The 27,330-nt window shown below is 41.0% G+C and overlaps 1 protein-coding gene across 2 annotated transcripts in view; it reads left to right on the top strand.

Annotated features, from left to right (window-relative positions):
* Positions 1-27,330, top strand: part of MSRB3 (methionine sulfoxide reductase B3) — a 64,838-nt gene that overhangs the window by 23,619 nt on the left and 13,889 nt on the right. For both annotated transcript variants that reach the window (XM_008936521.1, XM_008936520.1), the window contains one exon: positions 3,467-3,495. In XM_008936521.1, coding sequence (XP_008934769.1) covers positions 3,467-3,495 — 29 coding nt within the window. The remainder of the gene's footprint in view (positions 1-3,466; positions 3,496-27,330) is intronic.

Raw genomic sequence — 27,330 nt, 5'->3', positions numbered from 1 at the left:
CGCTTTCCCTTCTCCTTTGCCAAAACCCCGCTCCACTAGCATGTAGCAGATCTGTGTTAGCTTCAGCTGTAGCATGTCTGGTCATACCACACAGTATGTGGCACCGAAATATTGAAGTTAAGCCATACTTTGGAAGGCAGTAGTTTAAAATTGACACTGTAGGAAAGCATGTTGATTATCATTACTCCATTTCTTTCTCAGTATTTAGCAGCCTGAACATCTGGTTTATGGTGCGTTTTAAAAGGAACAGCTCAGAATCCTGCACCTCTTTGCAGTACAGATAAAGTGACCATCACATATTTTATTGTGTGTGTTTGCTTTGATTATATCTTGGATCTTTAAAAGTATTGTGGCACCTTGTGCTTATCTGAACCTCTCCATTAGCTTACTGTTTCATTGAATATTGTGTGTTGGGAGATGAGCTACTTGGCATTTGTATTGCCATGTGTTGTGTGTATTTGAGTCATAACACAGTTGGAAATGGAAAGCACTTTATAAATACCCTCTTGCTCTCTTTATGCATATAGACTCCTCTCCAAAGATATTTATGAGTGATTCCCTGACTTTCAGAGTATTCCTATGGGGCAAAAGTAGAGAAAATACAGAGCTAGTGTATGCACAAATGTGCATCTTGTCTGGTAGGAGACTTAGGTTCAATATCAGAGTATGTACAGTGATAACAAAAAATGTGCAGAGAAGTTTTTCCTTGTAGTTAATGTAATTTTGAGAGCATAAAGGAGTCAGAGTGAATATTTTTGTGTGCAGCAGAACACCACTTTGGGATGTACTTTCAGTATTTAATTTTATCCTATTTATCGGCCATTTTTTAGTTGCATATCTTTAACACCTAGGTGCAGCTAGTTTCTGATACCTTTGTTTAGCATACTGTCAAGAAAAATATGGAAATGCTGGAAGTATTTAGGGAGAAAAGTGCTAGTTCCATTGAAGTTGCTGAAAGCTTTCTCATTCCTTCAGGGAGTCAGGATGACTTGGTGTAGTTGCAGAGTGCTTTTCTCACATTCACTACTTGTGGCTTATTTGCAATGCCAAAGATGCTGCATTATTTTCTTCCCTTTTTTTCTGTGCCTTTCTAAGATCTTTAAAATGATACTGTAATACTGTGTCCTAAATTTTGCATTGTTTTCCCAAGGTGACATGATGACCATAATGCAGGTGATCCTTCTCCTCTCAATGGCTGCTAGTTCTACCTCTCATGTTGTGCTTCCTTTCATAGCTACTCTGCTGCTGCTGCCAGAGTTCCATTCATGTACTGCCCTGTATCAGTTCTCTGCTTTGTTATCCAGTAATTTATGACTGGAGCTTTGGTACTCATTACAGTCCCCAGTGACCCTTGTGACCCTCCTCCCCATGCACTCTCTGCCGTTTTGGCCCCTGGACCTGTTTGTTGGTGCCGCAAGTCACAGTGCACATGTCCATACCCAGCCATCCAGGCTGAGGACTAGGAGCTTTGTTTGACCAACTAATACCAAGTATCTAGATTTTAGACAGTGAGAAGTTGACTGTGCAAATAAACAGATGCTGGGTATAAGATCTGTACGTTGTCTCTGACTAAGTAGCGAGGTGTTGCTGGAAACAGTGATAAGCAAGAGAAAACAGTCTGGACAGATATACTGCAGCTTGAGGAGAATACTGTAAATAAAATACTGAGTAAGTTGCTTTACCTGGAACTCAGTGGAATTCCTGCCAGCACGCACTTTTCACAAAGTAGGGACTTTATCCTCCTGCGCATAAATAATGATACGTGCTGCCAAACAGGAGCTTGGGCTGGTGCCGTGGGCAGTTAGTGGTGGCGACACTCTTGAAGGCATGTCAGCAACATACTTTCTTTATTCAGTGCTTTTGGTGGTACTTCACGTGTACCAATTAGGAAGATAAGTTTTGTTTTTTCCCCTTCCATCTTTTCACCGCCTGAACATTATATGTAAGACGTAAAAGACCATGAGCACTGGGGGAAGGTTGAGAACGAGAAGGAAGGAAGAAGGGAGTTTTTGCCTTACTGTGACTAACAGTGTGAACTTACTAATTTTTTAGACTGTGATTGATTTGATATTTGTTTTCTGTAGCGTAGATCTTTGGTAGGGACTACAATGCCAATTATATAAAATACACAGAGTACGTGTAAAATACATCTACATGTACCTGCATGTACAAGCTTGTAAAATAAAAGAAGAAAAATCTGCAACTAGTTTTTGAGCTTCATCCATTTATTTTTGAAAAAAAGGACTGTAACTTCCCAAAATACATCCCCTCCTTGATGCAATGTAAAAGGATCCAACATTGTACTTCCTCCTTAGAATTTCTGGGGAAATGCATTTTGCTGCCAACGTAACATCCTTTAACAGGTCTCCTGCTGGTCAGACCTTGTGTCCTGCTGTGACAGCCATGACCACGTGTACGACTGATTGTTAGTGGGCAATATAAATCTGATTGGAACATGCCTGTTAATTGGTTTGAGAGCTCGATATAGACAATGCTGTCTTATAGCAGATTGTGTAGATAGGCCTAGTCATGGGCTTAATTCTGCTTGACAGCACATCAGCAGCATCTTGAGAGTAATTACCCAACTTAAGTTTTCCCACAGTTGAATTAAGATCTTCAAAGGCTTCTACATTTACAAGTATTATTAACCTATGTCTGAAACATGATGTTCCCACAAGGGCTAATTTTTTCTTCCTTTTATTAAATATACAGGTTATAGGGTTCATTTGCTAGGTGCTAAGCCCTTAGAAGAAAACACTACTTGTTAGAGAGAGAAAAATCTGCAGTGCACAACCAGAGCTAATGGTGCAAAATGCACACATCATTGTCTTCTTGCAAAGACTTTAAAACGAGTTAAAATTTAGGTCTGGCTCGCTTCCTCTATCCCTCCCTCCCACCCCCCGCTTTCCACTTTTAAGAAAATCAAACCACTTATGCGTATGTGCAGAGTGAGTAAATTGAAGACACACACACAAACAAAACCCTCCTAGGATGTTGTACAATTAAGTACAGATCATTGGATACAATACATATGACATTAATGAAACGGTATCTGCTTCAAAAATAGATTGGAAACATTCATGAATAAATTAAATCCTCTTAATGACTTTTCAGAAATGAAAATGAATGAAAACAATATTTATTTCATAGGAACAACTGTGTGCCATGATTCACAGCATGTAATTTAATCCTGGTTTAAATTTGAGTTCTATTTTCTGCATTCGTTTTGTGATTCGTCTTTTAAAATATTTTCTTTGTAACTCTGCATTGTAAAAGGCCCTCAAAATACTGAAGATAATAATTGTTCTTTGGATCCAAATGCCCCTTGAATGCATTAAATACTAATATGCAGAGGTAGACAGTCTTGTTAAAGACAGTATTTGCTGGGGGGGGATTGATCTAACAAATGTCTTTTATGGCATAAAGCAATTCTTATAACTTACGATCCTTTCATTTTCTTTTGCAGGTCAGAAACAAAGTTTGACTCCAATTCAGGTATGTTTAGATTTACAGTGTTTTGCCGAATGTACACTATTCAGGCTAATCTCAAAAGAGTAGTTTATCAGTTCAAGTTCAGCTTAGTTTTAAACAAACTGGGGTAGGTCAGTCTTAAAAGGATCTTCATTTCTCACCCTCTGAAAACAGCATTATTACTGTGAAACATTTACTTTCATTCCTTTCATTAGTTCCTGTCTCTTTACATTTTCCCAAAAGATGATCAGGAAGATGTATCTTGTGACAGGCTTTAATTGACCCAGAAAAATTATAGTACAAATAAATGATAATACAGACTAAAGCAAATGAAGGACTGAAGTGAAGTTTGAGAATGATCACTACTTTAAAGGAGAGTGTTTTTCTTCCTCATGGACAAAGGCATTTCATGGGAATTTGAAGTCAGTGCAGCCTATCTGTCAGGAAACAGATGATTTGTCATCAAATTTTCGTGACAGATGCATGTACACAATGCATGCCAGACCAGCCTGTAGAGCTCGCTTTAGGAAGTTTAACCAAAAGGCAGTCTCTCTCAAGCTGTCTTTTTAAAGAATTTTAATGTGTTGTAGGGATTGGGAGGGAAGTGAAGGTCAGTCTAACAGGTTAATGTGTAGCTAACAAGACAAAAACACAGGACAGCAAACAGGGGAACAGTTGGGGGAAAAAACAGAGATCCTAATATCAGACTGCTATTTATTTGGTTAACTATTGCTGGGTGTTCCTTAAAGTTAAACAATAGCAAATTAAGAATAGGCTGTGTTCCTGAAACTAGTTGAAATGTCCATTGCCTGACAAGGTAATTCAAAATACGTTCATTGTTCAGATGAAAGACTGTTTTAAGCAAAAAACCTGATACTATTATGACAATTTTGTATTTAGGCCAATGTTGCCTTCTATATAGTGTGCATAACACAGTGATTATAATTGCTTAGAGTGATAAAAATTTTACTATTTATATTAGTCAGAGTATTTCTTAAATAGCATGTTTCCTTTTATCCCAGTTAGAACATGGTTTGGGTTGGAAATGTGAGGTATTACATTGCTTTTTCTTTCCACATTAGATTTTTATCTTTGAAACTATATGGAAGTGAAATCTACAGCAGGAAGCATTTATATAGACAACTCCTACATCTTGTATACTTGAGTCATCTCCCTTATACTATGATTTTAGTCTGTGACTTTGAGGTTATTTGCTTTAAATATTGCTTGAATGCACTCTGTGCCAAGATTGCTTCTTGAGTCAGTTTTACATGGAGGGGTAGCTTCACATATTGTCTGCCATTGCCCTCTTTCTTTTACTAGTCACTAGGCTGACGAGGGTGTGGAGCAGAATGTCAAATGGATCACTTGTCTTTTGAGGGGAAAATGATCTCTGCAGAATTTCGATTTGCTTGGTGAATTAAGCTACAAACTGTTTTATGACTTTCTCTTTTGAAGCAGCTCTTCTGTTAGGTGACTGTTCTGCGTGCCAGCCCCTTGGCATGGAGGCAGGGGTGTGGTATTTCCTAGGGAGCACGGAGCAGTAATAGAAGTTTGGCACTATTGCAGCTATGGTGAATGCCCACTCATTAAGTGTCAGCAGGCCTCTGTGATTGGACTCTGTAGGGTGAGCATGAGCTTTTAAATGTCTCCTCTTCATCTGGGCGGGCTCCACAGGCTTGCTTTCCTTGAGTTTGGGTCCATGTTCTGGGCACAATCTGTCTATCTCAGCGGTGTTGGAAAGCATGGTTGCCCAAACACCAGAGGACTGGAGTTGCTCTCCATGCTCTGCTCATCTGAAGGTGCTCCTGAGGCACTCTTCTTACAAGGTCAGAGCTCTGGACTTGTGAACGCCTGATGTGGTTTTATCTCCCCAAGAGCACAGAGCACACAGAGCTTGCAAAAAGATTTGGAAGTAAAGACCATTTACAGGAGACTACACAAAAAAAACATAAATGTAAATGAGCAGCAAAAGATGCAGGATCTTCTCTATCTCCACTTTTTTTACTGAACCCAAGTATTCTCTGGATGCGCACAAGAATTCTCTGCAACAGGTGATTAATGTTATTTTGCTGAGTGTCAGCATCAGCAGGTACCAAGAATGTCAAATACTTTGTTTACCCTCAGACATACAGTATGGGGAGGTCTGGAGCTGAGCAGTTTCTTAGATTTAGTCCTCCTTTTTTTGCAGAGCTCCACTTGCCTCTTCTGTTTGTGATCCCTTTCCCCTAAATAAATCCCTGGGTGAGTTTTTGATTGAAATAGTTTCAGGCTTTCTTGTCATGGGACTGTGGCCACCCTCATGGTGTTTAAGGCTCCTCACATAGTGACCCATTGTGGATTGCCAATGTGTGTGGCTGGCCAAGCCAGCCTGGCCTGCTGGTCTCATTTTATTCCTTGCCCCAAATGATGTACTTGGAACTGAGAATCACTGAGGTTTAACCACCTTGGTCTGATCAGTGCTGCCTCTGTAAGCACAGGTCTCAGGTAAAAAACAAGGGTAGATGTTAAAAGATAGTAGAAGAAACAGAGTAAGCACACAATATAAATGGCTTTTTAAAAATAAATATATAAATTGGAGAAACACCATATCCTCGAAGCACACTTCATGGCCAGCAACACCAAGGATGGAAAAAATCCCTATCTTTGTGAAAAGTGCAGCAGCCGTCCACCTATAGGGACAGGACTCGGTTCTTCCACCAAGTTTTTCTTCATAGTCAGACAGTGCAAGCACTTAAGAGTTTATCTTTTATTCCTAGTGTGTGAGAACAGAGAAATGAAGTGGAGATACTGAGGTCAAGTCAACATGTACCACCTAAGTGAAATATCACGGGCTTTGTTTCCCCACTGTTTTTGTTTTGATTTTGTTTCAGAGTTTACCATCCCTTTCCAAAACCAGACAAAAAGCCCAGACCTCTGGCTGCCTCTGCGTGAACAGGATGGTGTAGGCAGGGAGTGGAAGGATGTGTTGGTGATGGCAGAGAGGCATTCTCATAAAAATGTCTTTCTCTGGTATGGAGGGCTGCAATGCCCTAGGTAAAACCAGGTCCTGCATAACATGGGCCTTTGAAGTGTGTAAATGTAGCATTGGTTTTAAAAAGGCTGCTGCTATTTGACACCAATGACTCTATATTTATGCAACCTTGAGCTCCTTGGGGACACCTTAAGGTGTTTTCATATCCCTCATTTTGTTTTGAATTCCCCAGACTGTGATTCCTGAGTAAACCAATGACCCCTCAAACAGGAACAAACTTGCTTTGTTCTCATTTATCTCACGTTTATCTCAAAACAGTTCAAGTGTTGAATGTGAGGATGAGGTAATTTTGTTCTAGAATGAGTATGTTCTTCCAGGGAGTTGTTCTACAACCTGTTGCATGCGCTAAATTAACGCTGATGTTAATTCCAGTTAACTCCACAAGTCTAGATCTGCCCTTGTTAAGAATTTGTCAGTGCTTACTGTACTTGTCTTTCCTAGAAATATTTGTGAAGCGTTGAAGAATTAAAAGAAGTCTTTCTGAAGCAACTACAAAGTCTGGAATACAGCTTTAAAAGTGCCCAGTAGGCTGACTGTAAATGTAACCCTCGAAATGTTGTCCAACACTGAAATATTAGGCAAACATTGTCAAAAGAAGATTAATTTGAACTTGAGCATTAACTTAAAAGAAGGCTGTAAAATTCCTATAGTGATGATCAGGATTTATCATATAAATAGCTATAACATCTGTAGGGGACACACATTCTTCATATCATGGCTAACAGTTCCATCTGAGAAACTTCTTTTTCTCTGCTGACTCTTTGTAAGTCTATAGCTGGCAGAATGTCTGTCTTGGAGACCATGGGGTTAGCTTCATGCTGTTAGAAGATCTTACGAAATGAAACAATTTTGCTTTCCTGTCATAGTATGATGAATTTCACCCATACTGAAAATAGATTTTTTTTCTAAAAAAGTACTTGAAAGCAAAAAAGGTTGCAGGAAAAATATTTTTTTTTCCTCAAAATTCATTAGGGAACAAAGTAAACCACAAAAAACACAGCTGAAGCAATTTTGTTCTAATTATTAGTATTTTTGTAGTGTCTGAAATTCTTATTGTGCTATGTGCTTGCTTAGCAAATTTTGGAATTTAAGAATATGAGAACTATATTGCAATAAGGAGTTAATGAAAGAATTTTTTTTTTAATTTAGAGAAAAGTAGGTCTTCAGGATGCTGTTCCAGCACAGGAAGAATTTGTAGGTCTCAAAAGCTGTTGCTGAACACTGTTAATCCCACTTTAGTAATAGAAAAATAAGCATAGAAAATGCAAACAACTGTCTCATCATGCCCGCTGATCACCAGGGAATGGCAATGGTGAGTTTCCTACTGCCTCCTGGGAGGCCTGGAGTTTTCTTGGGGCATCTCCTGTGATATTTTGGTGTATCTTGCATGTCACTGTGGTTGGGAGCCATGTGATATTCAAGTGATAGTCTTCACAGTGGAACTGTGAAGGGGAAGAAATTTGAGTTTTGTTCTCAGCCAAAAAGAAAGGACAAATTCCCAGAAAATACACATGGCCTCCAGTGTATGTCTTTCATATATGTGTCACTCAGATGGTGGAATGGAGAAAGTCAGAGAGCTCAGGGTGCAATCAGGGGTCAGTCAGGGAAGCACCGTGTTGCAGAAATGCATCGTGAGCTGGCAGAAGAGAGAGGAGTGTCCAGGGGGGCACAGTACCTTCAGCTGTTTCTTCATTCACTGTGCCAGCTGTGCCGGCTTCCCACTTCTCTCATAAAAAGAGATGCATCCCCAAAACCTGTTCTTCTGTCTCCCTGCTTCTATACAGATCAAATGAGGTGTAGAGATTACCTATGTGATTTTATATCACTGTTTGTGTCAATACTTTGGAAACATTCCAATTAGTATCAGGAGTTAGGCTGTAATAGCTGCCCATGCAGCTAGAGGCTGGCCTGAGGGACAGCTGCACATGAGCTTTTTCTTGGATCCCTTCTGTCCCTGCAGTCAAACACAAAGCAAGCCAAGGAGCCCCTGACATTTCCTGGACTTCCCTTTGCCTGCCCTGTCTGGACTACAGTGTCAGCCGGTGACTCCGTGGGTCATTCCTCCTCTCCGCGTGTCGGGTTTTCCACCAGAATGAGCATATCTCCATTTCTTCAGCACTGCATAGTGCTGCCCCCGCCCCCCACCATCAAAGTTCCCATCCTTTCCTTTCTCACCTCTTGTATTCACTGGTATCAGTCCCTTCATGTGGGCCCTAAGATGTACTAACTCGCTAGGCTACATGGTGCAGCACAGGTGCTAAAGAATAGTCAAAGAAAATGATGAGGTTGGGGATGGTCAGATGTCTTCCTCTTATAAATTCCTCTTGACTACACCTCCAGATGTTCAGCAGTAGACTTTCCAAACTCTTGCTGTCAGCCCTGATTTCCCCTAGCCTGTCATCAGTCCATTGTATGAAAGTAATCGGCACAGCTATTAGGAGCATAACGAACTCTTGGCTCGAGTGAGAAATGAAAACCAAAAGATATCTTCAAAGAGAGCATCTCTTACTGACCATTCCTACTAGGGATACCCAAAAGAGACTGAACCTGCCTGAAACCTTATGTCCCTGAAGCAGCAGGGTACTTAGTAGTGTCATCCATTGATCAATTGCATCATGGATCTATGTGCAGATTAACAATTTTATTCATGTCAGCTTCTTTACCCAGGTTCTGATAGAGCACTTCTTGATTTACCCTTAGCAATGCTGAGCAGTTTCAGGAACAGAGAGGAAAAGAAGCATTTGTTGTTTATAACAAAATCTTGACAAGATTTTGACAAGTTCATCAGTCACTCTACAGTGGGAATATTTGATTAAAAAACATAGAAAGATTACTTTTGGAGTCTGTAACAGGGAAAATTGGCAAAATTAATGGATGCAGTGAAGAACAGGGATTGCTCTAGACCTTTTTGGATGAGGCAGATTACCTCTCCAGAATCTCTTTCAACTATGAGGAATTATTTCCTTCTCTCCTGCTCGAAGCACTCCCTGTTGGCATGGGGGCAGAACTATGTCTTCAAAGGCCTTCTTCCTGGAGCCAGGAATATAATGCCAACAAGGACAAATACAGTTTTCCTTTTTTTTTTTTTTTTGCCTTACATACCCTTTAATAACCATCGCTGGTTGTCTCTTGCCTTTCTCCAAGGATCCTTCTGAAAAGGATTTTGCAATGTGTTTAAATTCATCCTGTAATGAAAATATTTATATCTAGGTTTTCCATTATATTATCATTAATGTAAGCAAATTCATTAGATTTATTTAGGAGAATTTTTTTTACTCTTCTTTCTAAGTACTAATGACAATCTTTTCTATTTTTTATTTCATTGTAAATAGCTGGAAAAGGCTGTCCTTCAGAAACAACTTGGCAAAAGTAGTCTGAGAAGACATGAATAATATATTAATCATGATTTTATTACATGGAATTGGAAACTGGTACTCAGCTAAATTATAGATTGGCTGATGATTTTTTCTTCATCTAAATATATCTGCTTCAGATAGGTTTGGTCTGTTGGGGAGTTAGTCTATTGTTTGTCAGAAAATTGCTCTTTCAAGCTAGCAACGTTCAGCAGCATAACATCTTTACTGTTCAGGAGGGCTGGATTCTTAAACACAAAACTGTTGTCCTTCTTGCTTAGACCTGTTAATTATCATGTAGTTTTTTACTGAGCAGGGCTACCTAGCTACTTTTCAAGAGGTACTTGCATTGCAGCTTTCTTCAATGGACAAAGTAGATTTTTGGAGATACTCTTGGATGATCCTACGCTTAGAGTCTTCATAAAGAGTTTTTCTGTTCATTTCAAATGAAAATTCATTCAGTTAAATTAAGCCTATTACAGACTAACTGTGATAATTAACTTTGCCATGGTCCCATTTAAATAGCCAAAAATGGAGTATATGCAAGAGAAGCCACAAGAATGGACAAGCAGGGAGGTTTCTGGTCACAGCTGTGGCTCATCGAGATGGATCTATAGCTCAAAAGCTACTTACCCACACCATGTACAGCTCAAGTCAGTTGTATTGTTTCATTGCTTTATTAGTACTCTATTCATTTAAACTACGAGATGGGGGAGGGGAGAAACTGCCTGTCTGCTTTGTAATTTGGAAGCTGAACTAGAATTTATTTGTAAGTGGAGTGTTACAGCATTGTGCATCGTGTACATACTTCCACAGAGGTTTTGAAGAATGGCAACATGGGATACTGTTAAGCTCACTGCTTGGTGCCAGGAAGCAAGAATTCTATAGGAAAAGAATACTTCATGTCTCTACTGTCTTCTGGTGCAGAAGCTATCATCAGCCACCTGGGTTTATATACATAGCTGGGATGTGCAGGTTTGGACATAATTTGGATGGCTCCTTCATATTTTTAATGCTGTATGAGCATCTGCTGATTCTGTAGCCTGTTCCAGCGTGTCGTGACAGCTCTGAGACCTCGGCCAAAGGACTTTCTCCCCTGTGCCTTTTTCCTCCTGCCCATTATCTATCTAGCTTGTTTACATCACAAGGCTTTTCATGGAAAGAGGTGTCTCTTGCTATTGAGCATGTCCAAGACCTAGTGCAGTGGAAACGCTTTCTCAGCTGAGAACACCTTTTAGGTCCACCATAAATCAAATCATGGGTGGTCTTTACAATGTATCTCCTTTTAGACTGAGCAAATGAAGTTCTGTAAGAAAGGGTCTCTGGAAAGCAGTATAAAAGGCAGCATGGTGAATGTATTCAACTGAATTAGAGTTTCTCGCTCTGCCTACACAGTCACCTGCACCAAAAAAAATTGTGTCAAGGGGATGTGTCAAGAAGAAATACAGTTCATGCAAATGGCCTTCCTAATCTCATCTAATAGAACTGTGTGATTTCTGCAGCAGAATGCAGGCTGTAGAGAAAGGCCTGAATTTGTTTATTGAAGCCAAATATGTAAAAATAGTGGAGTTCAAATGATATGTAAATATAATCTGAGGGCTTAGGCATATAGGACAAAAAATACATATAGAATATAAAACTTCCAAAAGCTCTTGAAGCCTACTATTCCTATCAGTGATATGGGTCCAAGAAAGAGGTTTTTAACTGTGTGTTATGGGATCTTTCACTCATCCATTAACTTCTGAAAAAAACCAACCACTAACAGTTGTATTTGTAAATGTGAATGATACTTAACATAGTGGGGCTTGGAGGATGTTAAATGTTCTGGTCAATGCCAGTTCATGAAATCAGTGTGAATCTGGCAGGATTCTGAGCAGCCTGATGTCTTCTGCAGGCCATTAACAGTTGAAGATGCTCTGCACTTGCTGTGGATCAGTTCTGTGGTGTTTTCCGTTATGGTAGAAAATTGATTTTGGAGGGAAAAGGAAGTGAAATCAGAAAGACAGTGCTCTGTGAACACTGAAGAGATCCTAATAAAATGTTTATCAACATATTCTGTATTTGGTACAATCTGATGCATTCTCAAGACAAATTGTTTTTCCCTTCTTAAAAAGTAAGTCTTTTTTTAAGCTGCATCTCCCTCCCAGTATGCCTGAATCTATTCTGAATCAGTAAATTCCTTGCTTATTCTAGAAGTCCAAGTTGAGTCTCCACTACAGGTCTCCACTCCACCCTTCAGGAAAGTTCACAAAAAGATCTTCCATTCACTTTTCATTCATTCCTACTCACCTTAAAATCCTTCTTGCTCTCTTTTCTGGTGATGAACAAAAATTTTCTTTATTTGGATGGAGGCCAAGCAGCTGAGGCGGCTGGGTTAGGGCCCTTCTTGATTTAGGCAGTGACTAAGGCTGTGCTGGGAAATCTAATGCTGTCTCAGTAGACCATTGATCATTAGATCAATAGTCAATCATTTGATCAGTAGAGCATTGATCATCCTATGAAAAGGCATCTCTTGTTCCCCATAGAGCTTTTTATTCCTCCTCTTTGAAAACAGACAAGGTCAAAGGAGGAGAGAGCAGAATGCAAGGTGGCAAGATTAGTGGCCTCTGTGAGATACTAAAATCCAGTTCCTACCTGGCTTCTTGTAGAGGAAGGAAGTTCTTCTGTTCATGTGATGCCCTACTGGATCAGAAGAAGATGGTGAAAAATGTGGCTCCTCAGCTGAGGAGTGCTCCTGCTTTTTCATCCACAGAGTCTAGCTGCTGCTTCATGTTGGCTTTCCACTTTCACAGTAAAGCCAAACCTAACCTAACCAAATCCCTGGTTTTGGCTGAAGGAGAAGAATTGCTTAGGATGTTTTCCTTCAGCCACCCTGGCTCTTTCTTCCCACTCTGGGAGGAGTCCACAGCTTCAAGAAAGACAGCAACAGTTTAAGACTGCAATAGCGTCATTTCAGTTGTGACAATCTAGAGGTGCTTGGCACTGCTGTGACCTAAATTAAGTCCAGAGGAGATCTAGAGCTGTGTAAAACCACTGGGACAAGCACTACACCGCCAGCCTCATCAGGCTCTGGGACAGAGGAGAGGGCAAGACCATGGTGGCATTCAGTGGGTTCCCCACCTCGGCCCCCGTATGGTACGTGTCAGATGTCTCCTTTGACTTCAATAGCCAAACTTTATTTCTTCAGCCAAACACCAGGCAAAGAGGACCACTGAGCTGTTTTTTTGCCTTTGTGCCTTGATGAATTTAACAGGCCAGGGTAGTTATGGTCGGTGTCCACTCTTTTCCTCATTATTTTATTGCTACCATAATGTGCATTTTCCTGTTTTGGTTTTAGGCAATGTCTCATTAAGCCCAGTGTCTCTGGTGGCTGAGCACATGTTGTCCAATATGGCACTTCTTCCGTTTCGATTAGCATGCTTTATGGGGTTATGAATTTGAATAAGAAAGAGATTCAAGCTGGTTTTGTTTCTTCTCTCTGGATTTGTCAAAGAGAAGAAAACCCCTTAATATCTTTTCTGTACAAGATAATGAGCATGATACCATATAGTATTTGTTGAAACCGGAGGATACCTATTATTTGCAAAAGTTATCTATTTCATGTCATTAGACTGTACAAACTAGCCAAGTGATAATTATTAGTGACAGAATATTCAATAAAGTTTAAAATATTTCATGTTTTTCTTTCAGTGATGTAGTGTTGCAAATTTATGACCAGTAAGAAATAATAGGAAAGATCTCATTACAAAATTTCACATTTTAGTCTCTTACCAAAATTGATTTCAGGTTTAGTAGTACTAAAAATAATGGGAAAAATGCAAGCTGCTTTTAATCAAACTGGAAATTCAGTCGATCGCCATCAAAATCTTTACAGTGTTGATCTGACTATGAAGAAAAGAGCATTAATTTGTCTTTTCTAGACTTCATTTAGTGGCAACCACAGCCTTTAAGATGTAATGGTAGACAAGTCTGTGTCGTACCACTGCAGCTGCCACTGTACTTGTGAACACCCATCTGCTTAGGATGAAGTCCTAAGTCAAAACATCAGTGAGGTCTAATTCTGCCAGTTTAAGTCAGACACAGTTTGCACTGAGTTTTATCTGAGTAAGGACAGCACGATCAGGTCTTAAGCCAGATGACAATGAATTAAGTTACAAGGACTGAAACTTTCTGCAAGGAAGGAATTGCATCCCTATATGATCTGATCAGGAACCTCAGCAACCCTTTTTTCCACTGGGGGCTGAGGTACTGTTCTCTGTTGTTTGGCATGTCATTGTCATGCCCGCTTGTTCTTTACAGAGTAAGTCCATCAGCCATGGTCCAGGTGTCTGAACAATTTTTGATCTGTACGCTCTTCTCCAAACACTGTGCCTATCAAGATCACAAAATTTATATTTGCAGTTTATGTTTGGTTTTTCAGAATGAACCCTGCAGCATCTACTTTAGCACTAGTCTTTGTTCTTATTTACTAGCTGTAGCAACACAGGTGCTACATATGATTATCTGCATAATATCCTTTTTAGGTTATTTCTATGTCTAGCTTTCACACAATCCTTGTGTGTCTGTGGAGAAATGGTAGCATTTCGTTTGGAGGGATATTTTATACAAACTATTACTACATCAGGAGGAGTGGGATCATCTTATCTGACTATAACCATCCACCTTAACATAATCCCCTGAGCTTCATCCGGCGTTGGCTGAAAGAGATAAACATCCTCAGAGGGGTTCATCCCCTCTGATGGAGAAGTCTGGGGCTGCACTGAATCACAACTGTGAGTGCCCATCAACTAAAGAGTTAGGCATGTAACTTTGATGGTTAAAATTAGAAGATATTATCTCTGTCTGGAATGGATGTACAGAGAGCAGGGGATGAGTGGGTGTGATCCCCAAGTGACTTTCCACAGCTGTGGCTGTGGAGGCATAGTGGAAAGTTCTTTTGATGTGTGTCAGTAAAACACCTGTATACAGAGCTTGGGTGCAGCTTATTTATGGGAAGGAGGAATTCACCTGCGATTGAGTAACCTCTGATTACTTTAGTTCTGTTTCTCTGTATACACATTTTCATTTAATTTTTCTTACCCTTCTTCAAAAAAAACCAATCTGCTTATGCATCTCCAGTTATTGTTACTCCAGAGAATTGCAGCAATTTTCCTTTTCTCTTGAATTATAAGTAAGAATTGTCAGATGTGAAAAAGCTGACAAAATGTGTTTTGTAAATAGATCATTCACCACTGTTCATCCACTCATGGGCAGGAAGAGAAATATGCAAATGAAAGAGAGATGGCCTAAGGGTAATGAGAGCGAGTCAAAATTGTTGTAAACATATTAAATTAATCTTCAGTCAGGGCCCAATATTAAGCTGGTCTTCGGCATGTTTCAGAAAGCATGTGAAGTTTTCCAAAAGCTTAGTAGGCAGAGGTGCTGATTCTGTGTCATTAGTCTCGATCTTTTAGAGAGTAAGTCTTTTAGCCTGTGTTTAACCATTCTCATCAAGTTCAGGACACTCAACACAATAAATGCAGATGTGAAAACTGAAAGGTGCATTTTTAAAACTTCAAAATTTAGAAACAGAAGCATAATGTTTCTGCCTCTTACTTTTCAAGGAGGTGGTCATGAGAACAGATTTACCCTGTTCGTATTCTCATTAAAAATATGTTTGTCCATAAGATTTATGGGTTTTGAAAGTGTTCATACACTCACTTTCATACCATTATCTCCCCTTGAGTCATTGAATATTATTTCCCTGTCACACACGTTGTATTTAAGGGATTTAGATGGATTCACAGAGGGTTGGGATTTGGAATGTCTGTTCTCGGCACCACTAGAATATCTGAAAACTGGTTAAGACATTTAGGTTGAAGAGTGGTAGAAAAACAACCTTGTGAATAGAAAATCTGCTGCATAAAATACTGTGTTGAGAGCATTAGGGCTCTGGAAACAAGTTTAAAAGGCAAGAGGGGAAGATAGAGCATTTCATTGAAATTTCACCCTTCTCTGCTTTCAAGGATAGGGAAAAATCCCTGACTGAAAGATAGTCAGAGCTGCCATTTAGGTCATGAGCTAGAGTGTGACAACCCAAAGTTACATTGGCCATCGCTTACGCAGTTAACTCACTTTGGTGGAGAAGAGAATTACAAGAGTTCCCTTTTTAAATCATTCCATTTTCTTCACTATCTGCATGTTTGAGACTCTTCCCTTGCCCCACAATGATGTCATCTCTTGGGCGTAGCTGGATCTGTGACATTGTGGCAGTATGATTTAACAGGGCTGCATTTTGCTGTGGAAGAAGAGCACAATGTTGAGGCCTATGCTGGCAGCTGCTTTCACTCCTTTAGTTCCATCAAAGTATAGACCATACAAAAGTGAGTCCCACTCCTAAAAAAGAAGAGAAATGTTCATAGCAGAATTGCACTCTTAACTCCCTTGCTCTAGTCTCTGTTAAAGTAATTTATTTAATGATTCATTAACATAAGTTTTCATGTTCCCCTTTGCTTTCTCACACAAAGAAGGTCTGTGCCCAGAGGACATACTCCTGGCTAGGACATGTAACACACCAGTGAGACTCCCTGGTGGGACATGACCCCTCCTGGGCTCCTGTTTCTGTGGAGAAGGGAGTGAGTACCTGACAACCTCCCCATCCCCATCTCCTGTGAAGACTATGTACAAGTCCAAGTTTGAGACCCATGTTGTTGCTGACTTAGGGTGCCTACCAGTATGGCACCCACAATGGCAAGGCAAGTTACCTGTATCTGAGTGGGAGTGAGGGCACAGACCTTCATCTGAATGCCCTTGGCCTTAAAGGGATGTGATCTTCCTTCATCAGATCAAGAAAGGGGGAGACCATAGAGCGACTCTGACCATCCATCCCCCCTCTTTTTCACAGCAAAGGAGGTTATTGGGAAACTTCAGAAGCTGAAACTCATGAGATTTCCACTGGCACTTTGCCTCTGAGAATGTTTTTACTTATCCACAAATGATTGAGCTTTAATGAGTTTCTCATAACTTGTATGAGCAGTAACAGTCTATTTCTTTCGTTCCTCTGCCAATAGTTCTTGCATATTTTTTCAAATTTTCATGAACTGTATTTGTCAGTGCCAGGCTTAAACCTTGCACAGATGGAGGTGGACAATAGCACTGAAATGCTTAAGTAATCATATGTACTACGGCTGGCAGTTTTGCTTTAGCATTAGGATGGGAGTGTGACACGCTGTTTCCCATAACAGTCTCATGGAGAAATTGGCTACTCATGGCTTAGATGGGCACATACTTTTCTGGATGAAAAATTGGCAGGATGGCTGGGCCCAGACAGTGGTGGTGAATGGAGTTAAATCAAGTTGGTGACCAGTCACAAGTGGTGTTCTCTAGGGCTCAGTTTTGGGGCCAATTCTGTTTAATATCTTTATCAATAATCTGGATGAGATCGAGGGCACCCTCAGTAAGGTTGCAGACAACACCAAGTTAGGTGGAAGTGTTCACCTGCTTGGCAGTAGCGAGGCTCTACAGATGGGTCTGGACAGGTTGGATGGATGGGCCCAGGCCAATGATACAAGGTTCAACAAGGCCAGATGCTGGGTCCTACACTTGGGTCACAGCAACCCCAGGCAAGGCTGCAGGCTTGGGGAAGAGTGACTGGAAAGATGCCCAGTGGAAAAGGGCCTTGGGGTATTGGTTGATAGCTGGTTGAATATGAGCTGGCCATGTGCCCAGAAGGCCACCAGCATCCTGGCTTGTATCAGCACTAGTTTGGCCAGCAGGGCTAGGGAAGTGATTGTATTCAGCATTGGTGAGGCCACACCTCAAATATTGTGTTCAGTTTTTGGGTTCTGGAACATGCCCAAAGAAGGGCAATGAAGCTGGTGAAGGGTCTAGAGAGCAAGCCTTATGAGGAGTGTCTGAGGGAACTTGGGTTGTTTAGCCTGGAGAAAAGGAGGCTCAGGGGAGACCTTAAAGATCTCTACAACTACCTGAAAGGAGGTTGTAGCGAGGCGGAGGTTGATCTGTTCTCAAGTAACAAGCAATAGGAAAAGAGGAAACAGCCTCAAGTTGCACCAGGGGAAGTTGGCTATTAGGAAAAATTTCTTCACAGAAAGGGTTGTAAAGCACTGGACCAGGCTGCCCAAGGAAGTGATGGAGTCACCTTCCCTGGAGGGATTTATAAGATGTGTAGATGTGGTGCTTAGGGACATGGTTTAGTGATGACCCATCAGTGCGTTTGGACTTGGTGATCTTAAAAGTCTCTTCCAACCAGAACGATTCTATGATTCTGTGTACTACTTAATATTCGAAAGCACAAAGGTGCTCTGTTAAAGACGCTGAAAGAATAAGGCAGGGCATTCTTCAAATTCAAAAAGATTAATAAATGAAGGGCATTCAGTGTCAACAGTGCAAGGTAAAGTATAAGATAGGCAGATATCCTACCTTTAATTCAGCCTGTATTTACAGAAACTTCCCACCCAGATCTCCTTAGTTCAGTGTTATAGTTTATTTATGCAAGTCTGTTTTAAAACTAATGAACAATGGGGAATTAGAAAGTCACAGAAGTGATAGCAGTTATTATAAAACATTCAAAGCCAGAGTGCAGAATGCTACACTCTCAGGAGATGAACTCATTCTTACTGAAGCCTATGCAAATATTTAAATATAAAAAAAAATAAAGATCAGTGAAGAAAAAAATAAGAAAAATAGTCTCATGGGATGGGTATAGGCAAATAGATTGTTAAACACAGAGACAGCAGAAAGATACCCGAGTGCAATGCTGCAAATAAAATTTATGGTTGTCCCTGTTCACCCAGTTTACATATTTGGGTGGCTGCACAGCCTTCGCTGTACAATCTTATTGTATGTAAGAGAAAGTGGCAAAAAGTTCAAATAGAGGATGCTCAACTTAGTCCCAGAGGCTAGGACTAGAACAGCTAGTTCTAGCTGTGAACTGTGAGCACACCAGGCTATTTTTTTTTGGGAGACTAAGCCTATATATGGAAACAAAGCTGAGGACTTGTGTGTCCAAGAAAGTTGCTTTAAGTTGGCAAACAGAAATAAATGTATTAAACTGGGGCAGGGTGTATACCCCTCCTATTTTTTAACATAAGTTGATATTGGAAAGGAAACATGTCAAACTTGAACTATACGCCTTCAAAATGAAGAATGCAAAACGTTTGAGCTATTTGAATTTTGTCCAAATTCTCCAAATTTTCCAGTCACAATTTTTTACAAAATTTGAGCAGTTTTCAGAAAGTTTTCTAGACATTGAGAGACTGCAGTTTAAGGCAATTTTATTATTTAGAAAGAAACTAAACCCAAATTCCCAGACCTGCCATCAGCTCAAAGCTCAGGCCCTGTTTAATTGGATGCTTAATTACTGGCCCCCCCAGGTTGATTTCCTAGATTGCAGAGTCAGCCGGCTGTGACAGCCTTTCTTCTCCATGCTGCCCTGCTCAATGCAGCTGAACCCCTCTGTGACCCCTGGGAATGCCAACAATAGAGAAGATCAGTCGTTGCACACACAGCTCTCCAAAGGGTGACCACTTTGTTTTAGGTCTTTCTAGAAAACAATTCATAGTTTTGCAAGCATCTTAGACTTCACATTTCTTAGGATGTAGATTAAAAGATACGTTCATTGGAAGAACGGTGTGAAACAAGTATTGCACCTAGTGACAGCAGTGCTGGACACTGAAGTATAGAGGTTAAACATTGGAAGTTTTGCTGCTGAGGCTGCTTTGAGTACAACAGAGTAGAAATTGTTCCTCCTCCCCCAAAAGACACCACATCAATGGTGTTTCGTGCAAATGAAACACCATCATGTTTCATGTTAAAATGTACAACCGTTTTAATCTGGTTGAAGGTGATGCTCTGAACCTGATATCAGATGTGGCTCTGAAGCTGAAGTCAGATATGACTTGTACAGAAAATGTGCAGGCCATTAAGCTGCTTGCAAAGGAGGCAAGTATGTTTTTAAGGTCCATTTTGGAATGTGGGTCAGAGGTCTTCAGGTCCTCTAGTTCTTGCTTTAAAGCCAGAAGCTGCCAGGCTTGTTTGGCTTTTCTGTGAGATGCTTTATGAGTTGTTGCTTGTGGCATGGGAACCAAGTCATTGTCAGACACTGATGGCACTGTTGGCTCCATTCCTTTTCTGAGGAGATTTGGGGTGTATTTTACCTCTTTAGTTGTTCTATAGGAAGGAATCCTGTTGAGGACACCTGGAGTGATACAATTACAGCAGGACCATTCAAAACCACGGGTATGCCTCAGCTTTCTGGGGAGCTGGGAAGAAGTCAGGGAATGGATGAAGATTTTCTGGTCTGGCTGCAAACCATTCATAGATGTCCCTTGAATTTCAGTGGAGGTTTGAGCTTAGAACAGTCCCTTTTAGCCAACCAAAAGCAGACCTTTTCTGCTAAGTCTTAAGAGTGCTCCACAGCCAGAATGTGTGTTCTTTTGGCTGCAATGTGAAGAGCAGAGAGGGAAAACCCAGCAACCTCTGGCATTCCAGTCCCTCCCTAGCCTTGCAACTCCTATTGTTGCAATGCTGCTAAATCCGCTTTGCCCGCTCAGAACTTAAGTAAACAGACATTGTGCTCGTGGGGAGATATGCAGCATTTAAAAAAAGGTCTGATTTCGTTGAATAGCATCGGATCAGTACTGGGGTAGCTTGGTGTCAAAGGTTAGATTTTGTTATGTCCAAAATAGGGTCGGGACCTGACGTACTGTAGCTTTTCTTGAGCAATCTGTTTTCTTAAGTACTCATACCATGCTTTGAGAATGAAAAGTACAGCGTGTTTCAGTCCTTTCCTGGAAAGTGTATTCTCTGCTACCTGCTCTCTGAGAAAAGGTTTAGCCCAGATAACGATTCAGGTAATTTATTTTAAGTTCCAGACTGTCATACTTTGCCTTTTGTACTGCTGAGCCAGAGGAGATCTTTAGAACAGAGGGATTACAGGCCTATTTGAATTATAAAGGCACTGACCTCAAGCAGCCTTCTACTCAAATCCCTTGTTCATGTGGTCAGCTTATAATCATGTTCCTATAATGTTAATGCAAAGACCTGGTGTCAAGGTTGATTTCTGAGATTTACCTTACTCTAACAGTAGAGTTCCTGTCAATCAGGGATTTCACAGTAAGTCACCATCACACACCTTGCCCTGTACTCCCACCTTCTGCTTTGCATTGCCTCCAGTGGTTTTTTAACCTCTCAGTTAACTGACTCAGCATGACAGCCCAGAAAAAAAACCTGAATAGTTTTCTGATGGTTTAGTGAATTGAACTTTCTCCCCATAAATGGATGAGCACAAGAGATAGAAAATGGTCAGGAAGCAGCAGGACCAAGACAACTGAGAGCAGGGGTAAGAGAAGGTCAGGAAGCTGATGGATTGCTTCAGCCACCTTAGGACACCTTCCCCTAAGTCTGCCTTGCTAAAGCTTCCTCACTGTGCATACAAAATATTGTAAGTTGATAGAACAGAAGCCTCTCATGCATCTCCCACGGGACATCCTGGCCAGCAGGTTACTGGCTGTTGTGGACTGAGACATCCCTATGAAAACATCTTCTTCCAGCAAGTAAGCATTTCACACTTCTTTTGTCTACAAACCTGTTTTTATGGAAGATTTCCTCCTGAGCCCTGAGTTGAGAATTTGTTTTTTCCATCCTCTGGTGAAAGTCTCTGTAAGACTTTCCTTTTAGAATGAACCACAAACTCATCTTTCGAACCTAAACAAAATCTCTGTACAGCTCTTTCCAAAATCTAGTCTAATCAAGGCTGTCATTCCTTGACTTCACACTCCTAAGCACACACTGAGAGGAAGCTCAGACAGCCAGTTCACTGCTTTTTTTGAGTGAAAAAGAAAAGAAACAAGTATTTCCTCTTGCGTAAGGAAAAACTAATGAAAAGATGAAAGAAAGTGGAACGGCTGAAAATGAGAAGTTGGACACACAGGGTGTAAAAAGCTTTAAATCAGATTAAAATCTAATTAAATTCTGTACCTGCAGCTACTTTCCAATTTAGCTATCCCTGCTTACCATCAGTTGCTGTGGACTATATTTCTGCCTTCTAACTTGTTTTATTAACAATTCTTCTTCCAGCAAAGCCTGACCTACCTGTATCTCCCACTTGCTTCACCGCAGAGCTCTCTTGGCAGAAGTTTTGGCAGTGAGGAACCAAATAAGCAATTGTGTGTATGAGGTGTGAGTTGACTTTGCTTCAGTAAGATCAGAATACCTTACTATTTATGCAAGGTTTCAGCAGAGTTTACTTTTGAAGTAAATATTAAAGTAAAATGAGGTACAGTGCCGTCTTTGAATGCAGAGTGTTATTTTACACCTCGTTAGATCTATTTTTCCTGCTAATACAGCAGTGGCAACTGGACAAGTAAAAGACTGATGAGATGAACAAAAGCAGTGTTCCTTTCCTGACTGTGCTAAATCTGTTCTGTAAATGTGGCATTTAAAGAAAAAAAAGACCCCAAACCACATGGCAGAAGTCAGGCCTCCCAGGGAAAACGTGCACTACAGTGGTTTGCACAAGCTCGTGCATCTCCTTCTTTAACATTTCGGACCCTTCTTTCCCTTGACATTAGGTAGTTCACTTGTCTATGTGCAGCTAATTTACTGTTTTACTTAGATTTCCTCAAGGAAATATACAAAATATTATCATTGTGGTTGGATTTTTTTTTCTGCTTTTGAAAATAAGAATGTTTTATAAATATTGAAAACAACTTGATCCTGTTACTTAGCAAGACCTTTACTAATCTCTCTTAAGTAACAACTCGTATGCTTGTTTTGGGCCTCGCTGGTCCCAGCACCAGTTACACTGTAACAACTATCGTGGGGTACTGTCGTGAACCTGTGCCTGACATGCCCTGTGAGAATAAACTCTGTAGGAGAGGAAATTTGTCCTTACTTACAGCTCCACACAAGCTGCTGACCGCTTGTCCAGAAGACTTAAGGGTACTACATTATCTGATAGTATCAAGACTGCTTTTTTTTAGCAGTATCATATAGTGAATGGTTCAAGTGATATCTCCCATCACTACCTGCATCATGTCTCTGGTGTCAGCAAGTGTGAGTAAACCCACATAAGAAAGGAGCCACAAAATGTGAGCCTTTCCACACAAAAATGTGCTCAGCTTTCACGGATACAGCAATACTGTTGTAAATTTAGTGATGCTCTATGTTGACCTAATAATGACAGTGCTATGACTTTTGAATATCCCTTCTTCTTTTTCCTGTAGCAGCAGCTTTGCAGTGCTACTCCTTCATGCCCTGTTTTTCTTGCCTGCAAGAGTAAGATTTAGCTGCTGATACAGGATTCTAAAAGGCTTGGGGGTGACGGAGTGAATTAAACATTCCTCTTCCAGCTGCTGCTGTTCACAACACTTTTGACAGTTAAAATACATTACACATTCTCTTGTCTGCTTAATATAAACAATTAGTATTTTAAGTGGAGTCCAGAATCAACCCGAAATAGGAGGATCCAGACAGGCAATTCAGAAAGGAAACTAAGCAGTGTCTTAAATTTATATAAAAGTAGTTTGCAGTCATTTCAGCCTATGCCTAACATACTGTCTACCACAGCACATTAGACCATGGAGGCTGAAAGACCAATGGCTTGTCTTTAGGGGAGGAATGTTTTATTTTTCATCTTAAAATTGTTTTAGCATAACTTTTTTATCTGAAAATTTTAGTATGAAATTAAGAGGGGGAAAAAATCAAATAAAGTGCTTTTATTTTCATATAATGAATTTTTTGTATTATGAAACATTTTAGTTAACTCGAGCAGTTTTGGAGGAAAGTTTGTTTAAAGAGAATTTTCTTTTTTTCTCTTCTGGAATGAAGACATTTGAAATCACAACATTTATTGAAACAAGCAAAAAAAATCTGGCTTCTCTATAGGTTTACTTCCTTCAAGCTTACAAAAGGCATCCAGGACAATGTAAACCCCTTCTTTTCTGAGTCTAGATGACTCATGGCTCTGTAACAGAGAGGAGGTAACACATGTGGTCTTGAAATTCTCCGGACCTACAGCCAAGGCCCTTGTGGCCATGAGGTTCTCTCTGGAAACCTCTCTGACAACTTTTCCATGTCAAAAGCTAAGCACACACCTCAAGGTGAAACTGGACCAGAACTAGCTATCGTTTAGGATTGAACCCTCTAGCTACTAGCATGGGTAAAGTATCTAATAGGAAGTATTTAGCCTCACTTCTTGCTAGGGAGGAAGCTAAGCTTTAGGTTATAAAGTTCACATCAGTGACTTCCCCTGTGTTCCTTCACAGTGGTTAGTGGCTTCTTTGTACTGGGTGGGCTCTCTAAGGTCTACAACAGTGCAAATAATGAATCATTAATAAACAACTTCCCGACTTTGTGAAAGGAAGCCAAGCAATTAATTTCTTTTAAATCGAAACTTCATCTAAAATGAAATGGTCCCCTCAGACCCCCATGGCAGCTTCTGCAGCCGTCAACTCAGTTTGCACCTTATAAGAAAAAACGGAGCAGGGCACAGGGAGTAAAAATGAAAACAGCTTCAGGTTGTTCAATTTCCTGTTTGTTTAAATTTGTCCTTCCTGACATGCAGATTCATCACACTCCTTTCCTGGTGACTACTTCATTATATTAGTTTAGTTGGGTATTCAGAGGGATTTTTTCTTCTGACTCATAAAATTCTTGTATTCCCCTAAGAATTTCCTGTGTCTGACTGGAATTTTATGTCTTTGTAGTTTTAGCTGGACTCCTTGAAGTTTCTTTCTAAATTACTTGCTTTTGAGGTCTCCAAGTAGCATCTGAGGAGCCAGCTCAGAGCCTGATTCCTGCTTTTCAGGAAAACTGAATTAATCAGAATTTTTTCATGATCTTTTTAAACTCTTCCTTTCCTGACAGCATTTCCCCTTGCTACCCATGCCCTTTCCAGGTGTCCACTTCAGAATATTTTTTCCAATTCCCAAAAACGCATGCCAGTGGCTCAGAGTGCAGCCTGCAAGCCTGTCCCATCAGGTTTTCATCGCTCACTTGCTATAAAGCTGAGAAGCTGAGGTTACGAGTCTATTGGACCATTAGCAGCTGATGAGAAAAGCCTTTGTATAGCCCTACTCTGTATTTTTAGTCCTTCCTGAGGAGGGTGAGAGCCAGGTTAGGCTGGAGCCCTGGTGTGTGTGTGCTTTGAAGGGCTGTGTGAATGGAAGGCGATGCTCTTTGACGCGTGAGCTCCGCAAGCGTGCGGAGGGATTGTCGTGCTAGCTCGCCGGCTGACCCGGGAGCTTCCCCGGCCTTCGCTCCCTGCCTGCGCACTCTGACGGCGCCCAGCTGCCCCTGCCCGTCTCCGCTCCGTGCTGCTTTCGAACGGCTTTCGGCAGGAAGGAACAGACAGCACGGCACTGTGCTCCCCTTCCGAAAGTCGGGATGAAAAAGCAGGGAAAAAATTCCCGGTCCCCCGTTCCCGGTTTAGTGCCTTTTCTCCTCTCCTGGATCCCGGTGTTTGACTGCAGCTGGAGCCCCGAGAAAGGTGCCCCGAAATACAGCTTTAAAACGCCGGGCGACGTGCATTTATTTATCGGTAAGGTCACTTCGCCCGGGTACATTCGCGTATGAGATCGGCAGGTGGAGACACCAACAAGGCTATGGGCTGCCGCGCCCGCCCCGAGGCGGAGAGTTCTCCTTCTGACACCTGAACGCGGCTGAGGCATGCCCGGCCCTGCCTCCGGGCCTCTCTCCGGACCACCGGACCGCCGGGCCTCTCTCCACACCGCCTGGCCTCTCGCGGTACCGCCTGGCCTCTCCACACCATCTTGCCTCTCTCCAGTTTTCTCTTCCACATTGACCCGTTCCTTTCACCGGTTCTCTAAATCTTCCCCTTAATTCTCCTCTTGATTTCTAAAACAATTACTCTTTTAAACATATTTCTTTACCTAGAGTAGCGTCAAAGAAAACAAGACCCTGGAGTGAGTGGGATGTTTATAAACCAATATTATTTATCTGCAAAAACATAGTGAGTGTACCCAACTTCCACTGTGGCCCTGCATACTCTGCCTAATTGGAAACGCTCTCATCTTAGGTTGAAAATACTTCCATGTCTTGAGCGGTTTGTGTACAGGAAATTTATTTTGCTTAACTTACTTATTCAAGTAAAAACAAAATAGAAGTCTAATCCAGAAGAAAAAGAATCCAAGATGTGGTCTTGTGAGGAATAGCAGAGGCACCGGAGTGAATAAGTGACTGATGTGCACAGCAGCCATGTTAGCGCTTGCTCAGTCTTTGGGAGATGCCAGAGGCAAGCTGGGCTTCCCCCAGTAGAGCATTAAAGGAGAACAGCTCCTCATGAGATCATTTTTTAAAAGTTTGCTGCTTCTTTTCTTGGACTGCGTCACCGGCTACACAGCACGGCTGTGAAAAAGTTTTCCTTTGAAATTTTGAAAGAAAATACAGGGTTTAGCAGAAGAGGCATGCTTTGCTTTAGAAACCATAGCAGAAAGCAAAACAGAAGGTGAACATTATAATCTGAAATATGAACTTTTCCATTTCAATAGTTTCAGTTTTCAGTTGTTTTCAAAGTACTGCTGAAGTTTTCCACAGAAAACTTAAAGGAAAAGGAGTGTGTGAAAGTGTGTGCACACATGTATATTGTTTTTGTCAGGCTTTTCTGTGAAGAAAGGTCTTTATTTTCTAGTCAGGATTATTACCTACCTCCTTTTGTTTGCATAAGAGGTTGTTAAAAAGATTTAAACCTCCCCCCACCACCACTAACTCCAAACAATCTAACCCTGCAAATCATTCTTTTTTTCTTCTTTTAGGATTTTCTGCAGTGCCTATAGCTGTTTCATCCTTCTGTGCATGGCAGCACAGTGTTCAACCATGTGTTGGCGAGACAAAGCCTTAGACAAAGAGCAGTATAAAGTTACCCTGGGTACCAGGTCCGGGGTGGCAGAAGTACCTCAGAAGCCTTTGCATGAAGCTGTAGTGAGTAGCTTCTGCACTTCCCAGGTGATGGAGGGCTTTATGGAAAGTTTCCATGGAGGGCTTGACAAACTTGTAGCTCATGATGAGATGTTCCTGCACTGGGATGAAAATCCTGCTCTGGACATATATCAATTTTAAGGACTAGTAGTGGATAAGCTGTAATATTAGGCAAAGAGGAGGGTTTTGCTCTCTGCCTCTTCATGGTGGCATCCAAAGGCCATACCCCACCTTCCTGCAGAGCCTTGTCTTGTGCCAAATAGCCTTTACAGCAGGCTTGGTGGTTTTTGGCTTTGTCTTCACCCTGCTGTTCAGTACTCTATTCTGTCAGCCTTTGGCAGACATTGCCATCAGCTAACTGCCCCAGTCTTGGCCCAAGTCCTGACAAAAGCTTTCCTTTATGGCCAAGAAAATTATGTCCCTTTTTAGTTATTTGTGACCGAGTTCCCTGACCAAGACATCTCATTCAATATCTAAAGTAAACAGAAGAGAGGGAGCTTTTGTCTTTTTTTTTTTTTGGTTTAATCAGCGTAATAA

Source organism: Merops nubicus, unplaced genomic scaffold, assembly GCF_000691845.1.
Source record: "Merops nubicus isolate BGI_N331 unplaced genomic scaffold, ASM69184v1 scaffold9163, whole genome shotgun sequence".
Lineage (NCBI taxonomy): Eukaryota > Metazoa > Chordata > Aves > Coraciiformes > Meropidae > Merops > Merops nubicus.
Note: the sequence above shows the minus strand (reverse complement) of the source record. Positions and strands in the feature narration are given on the sequence as shown.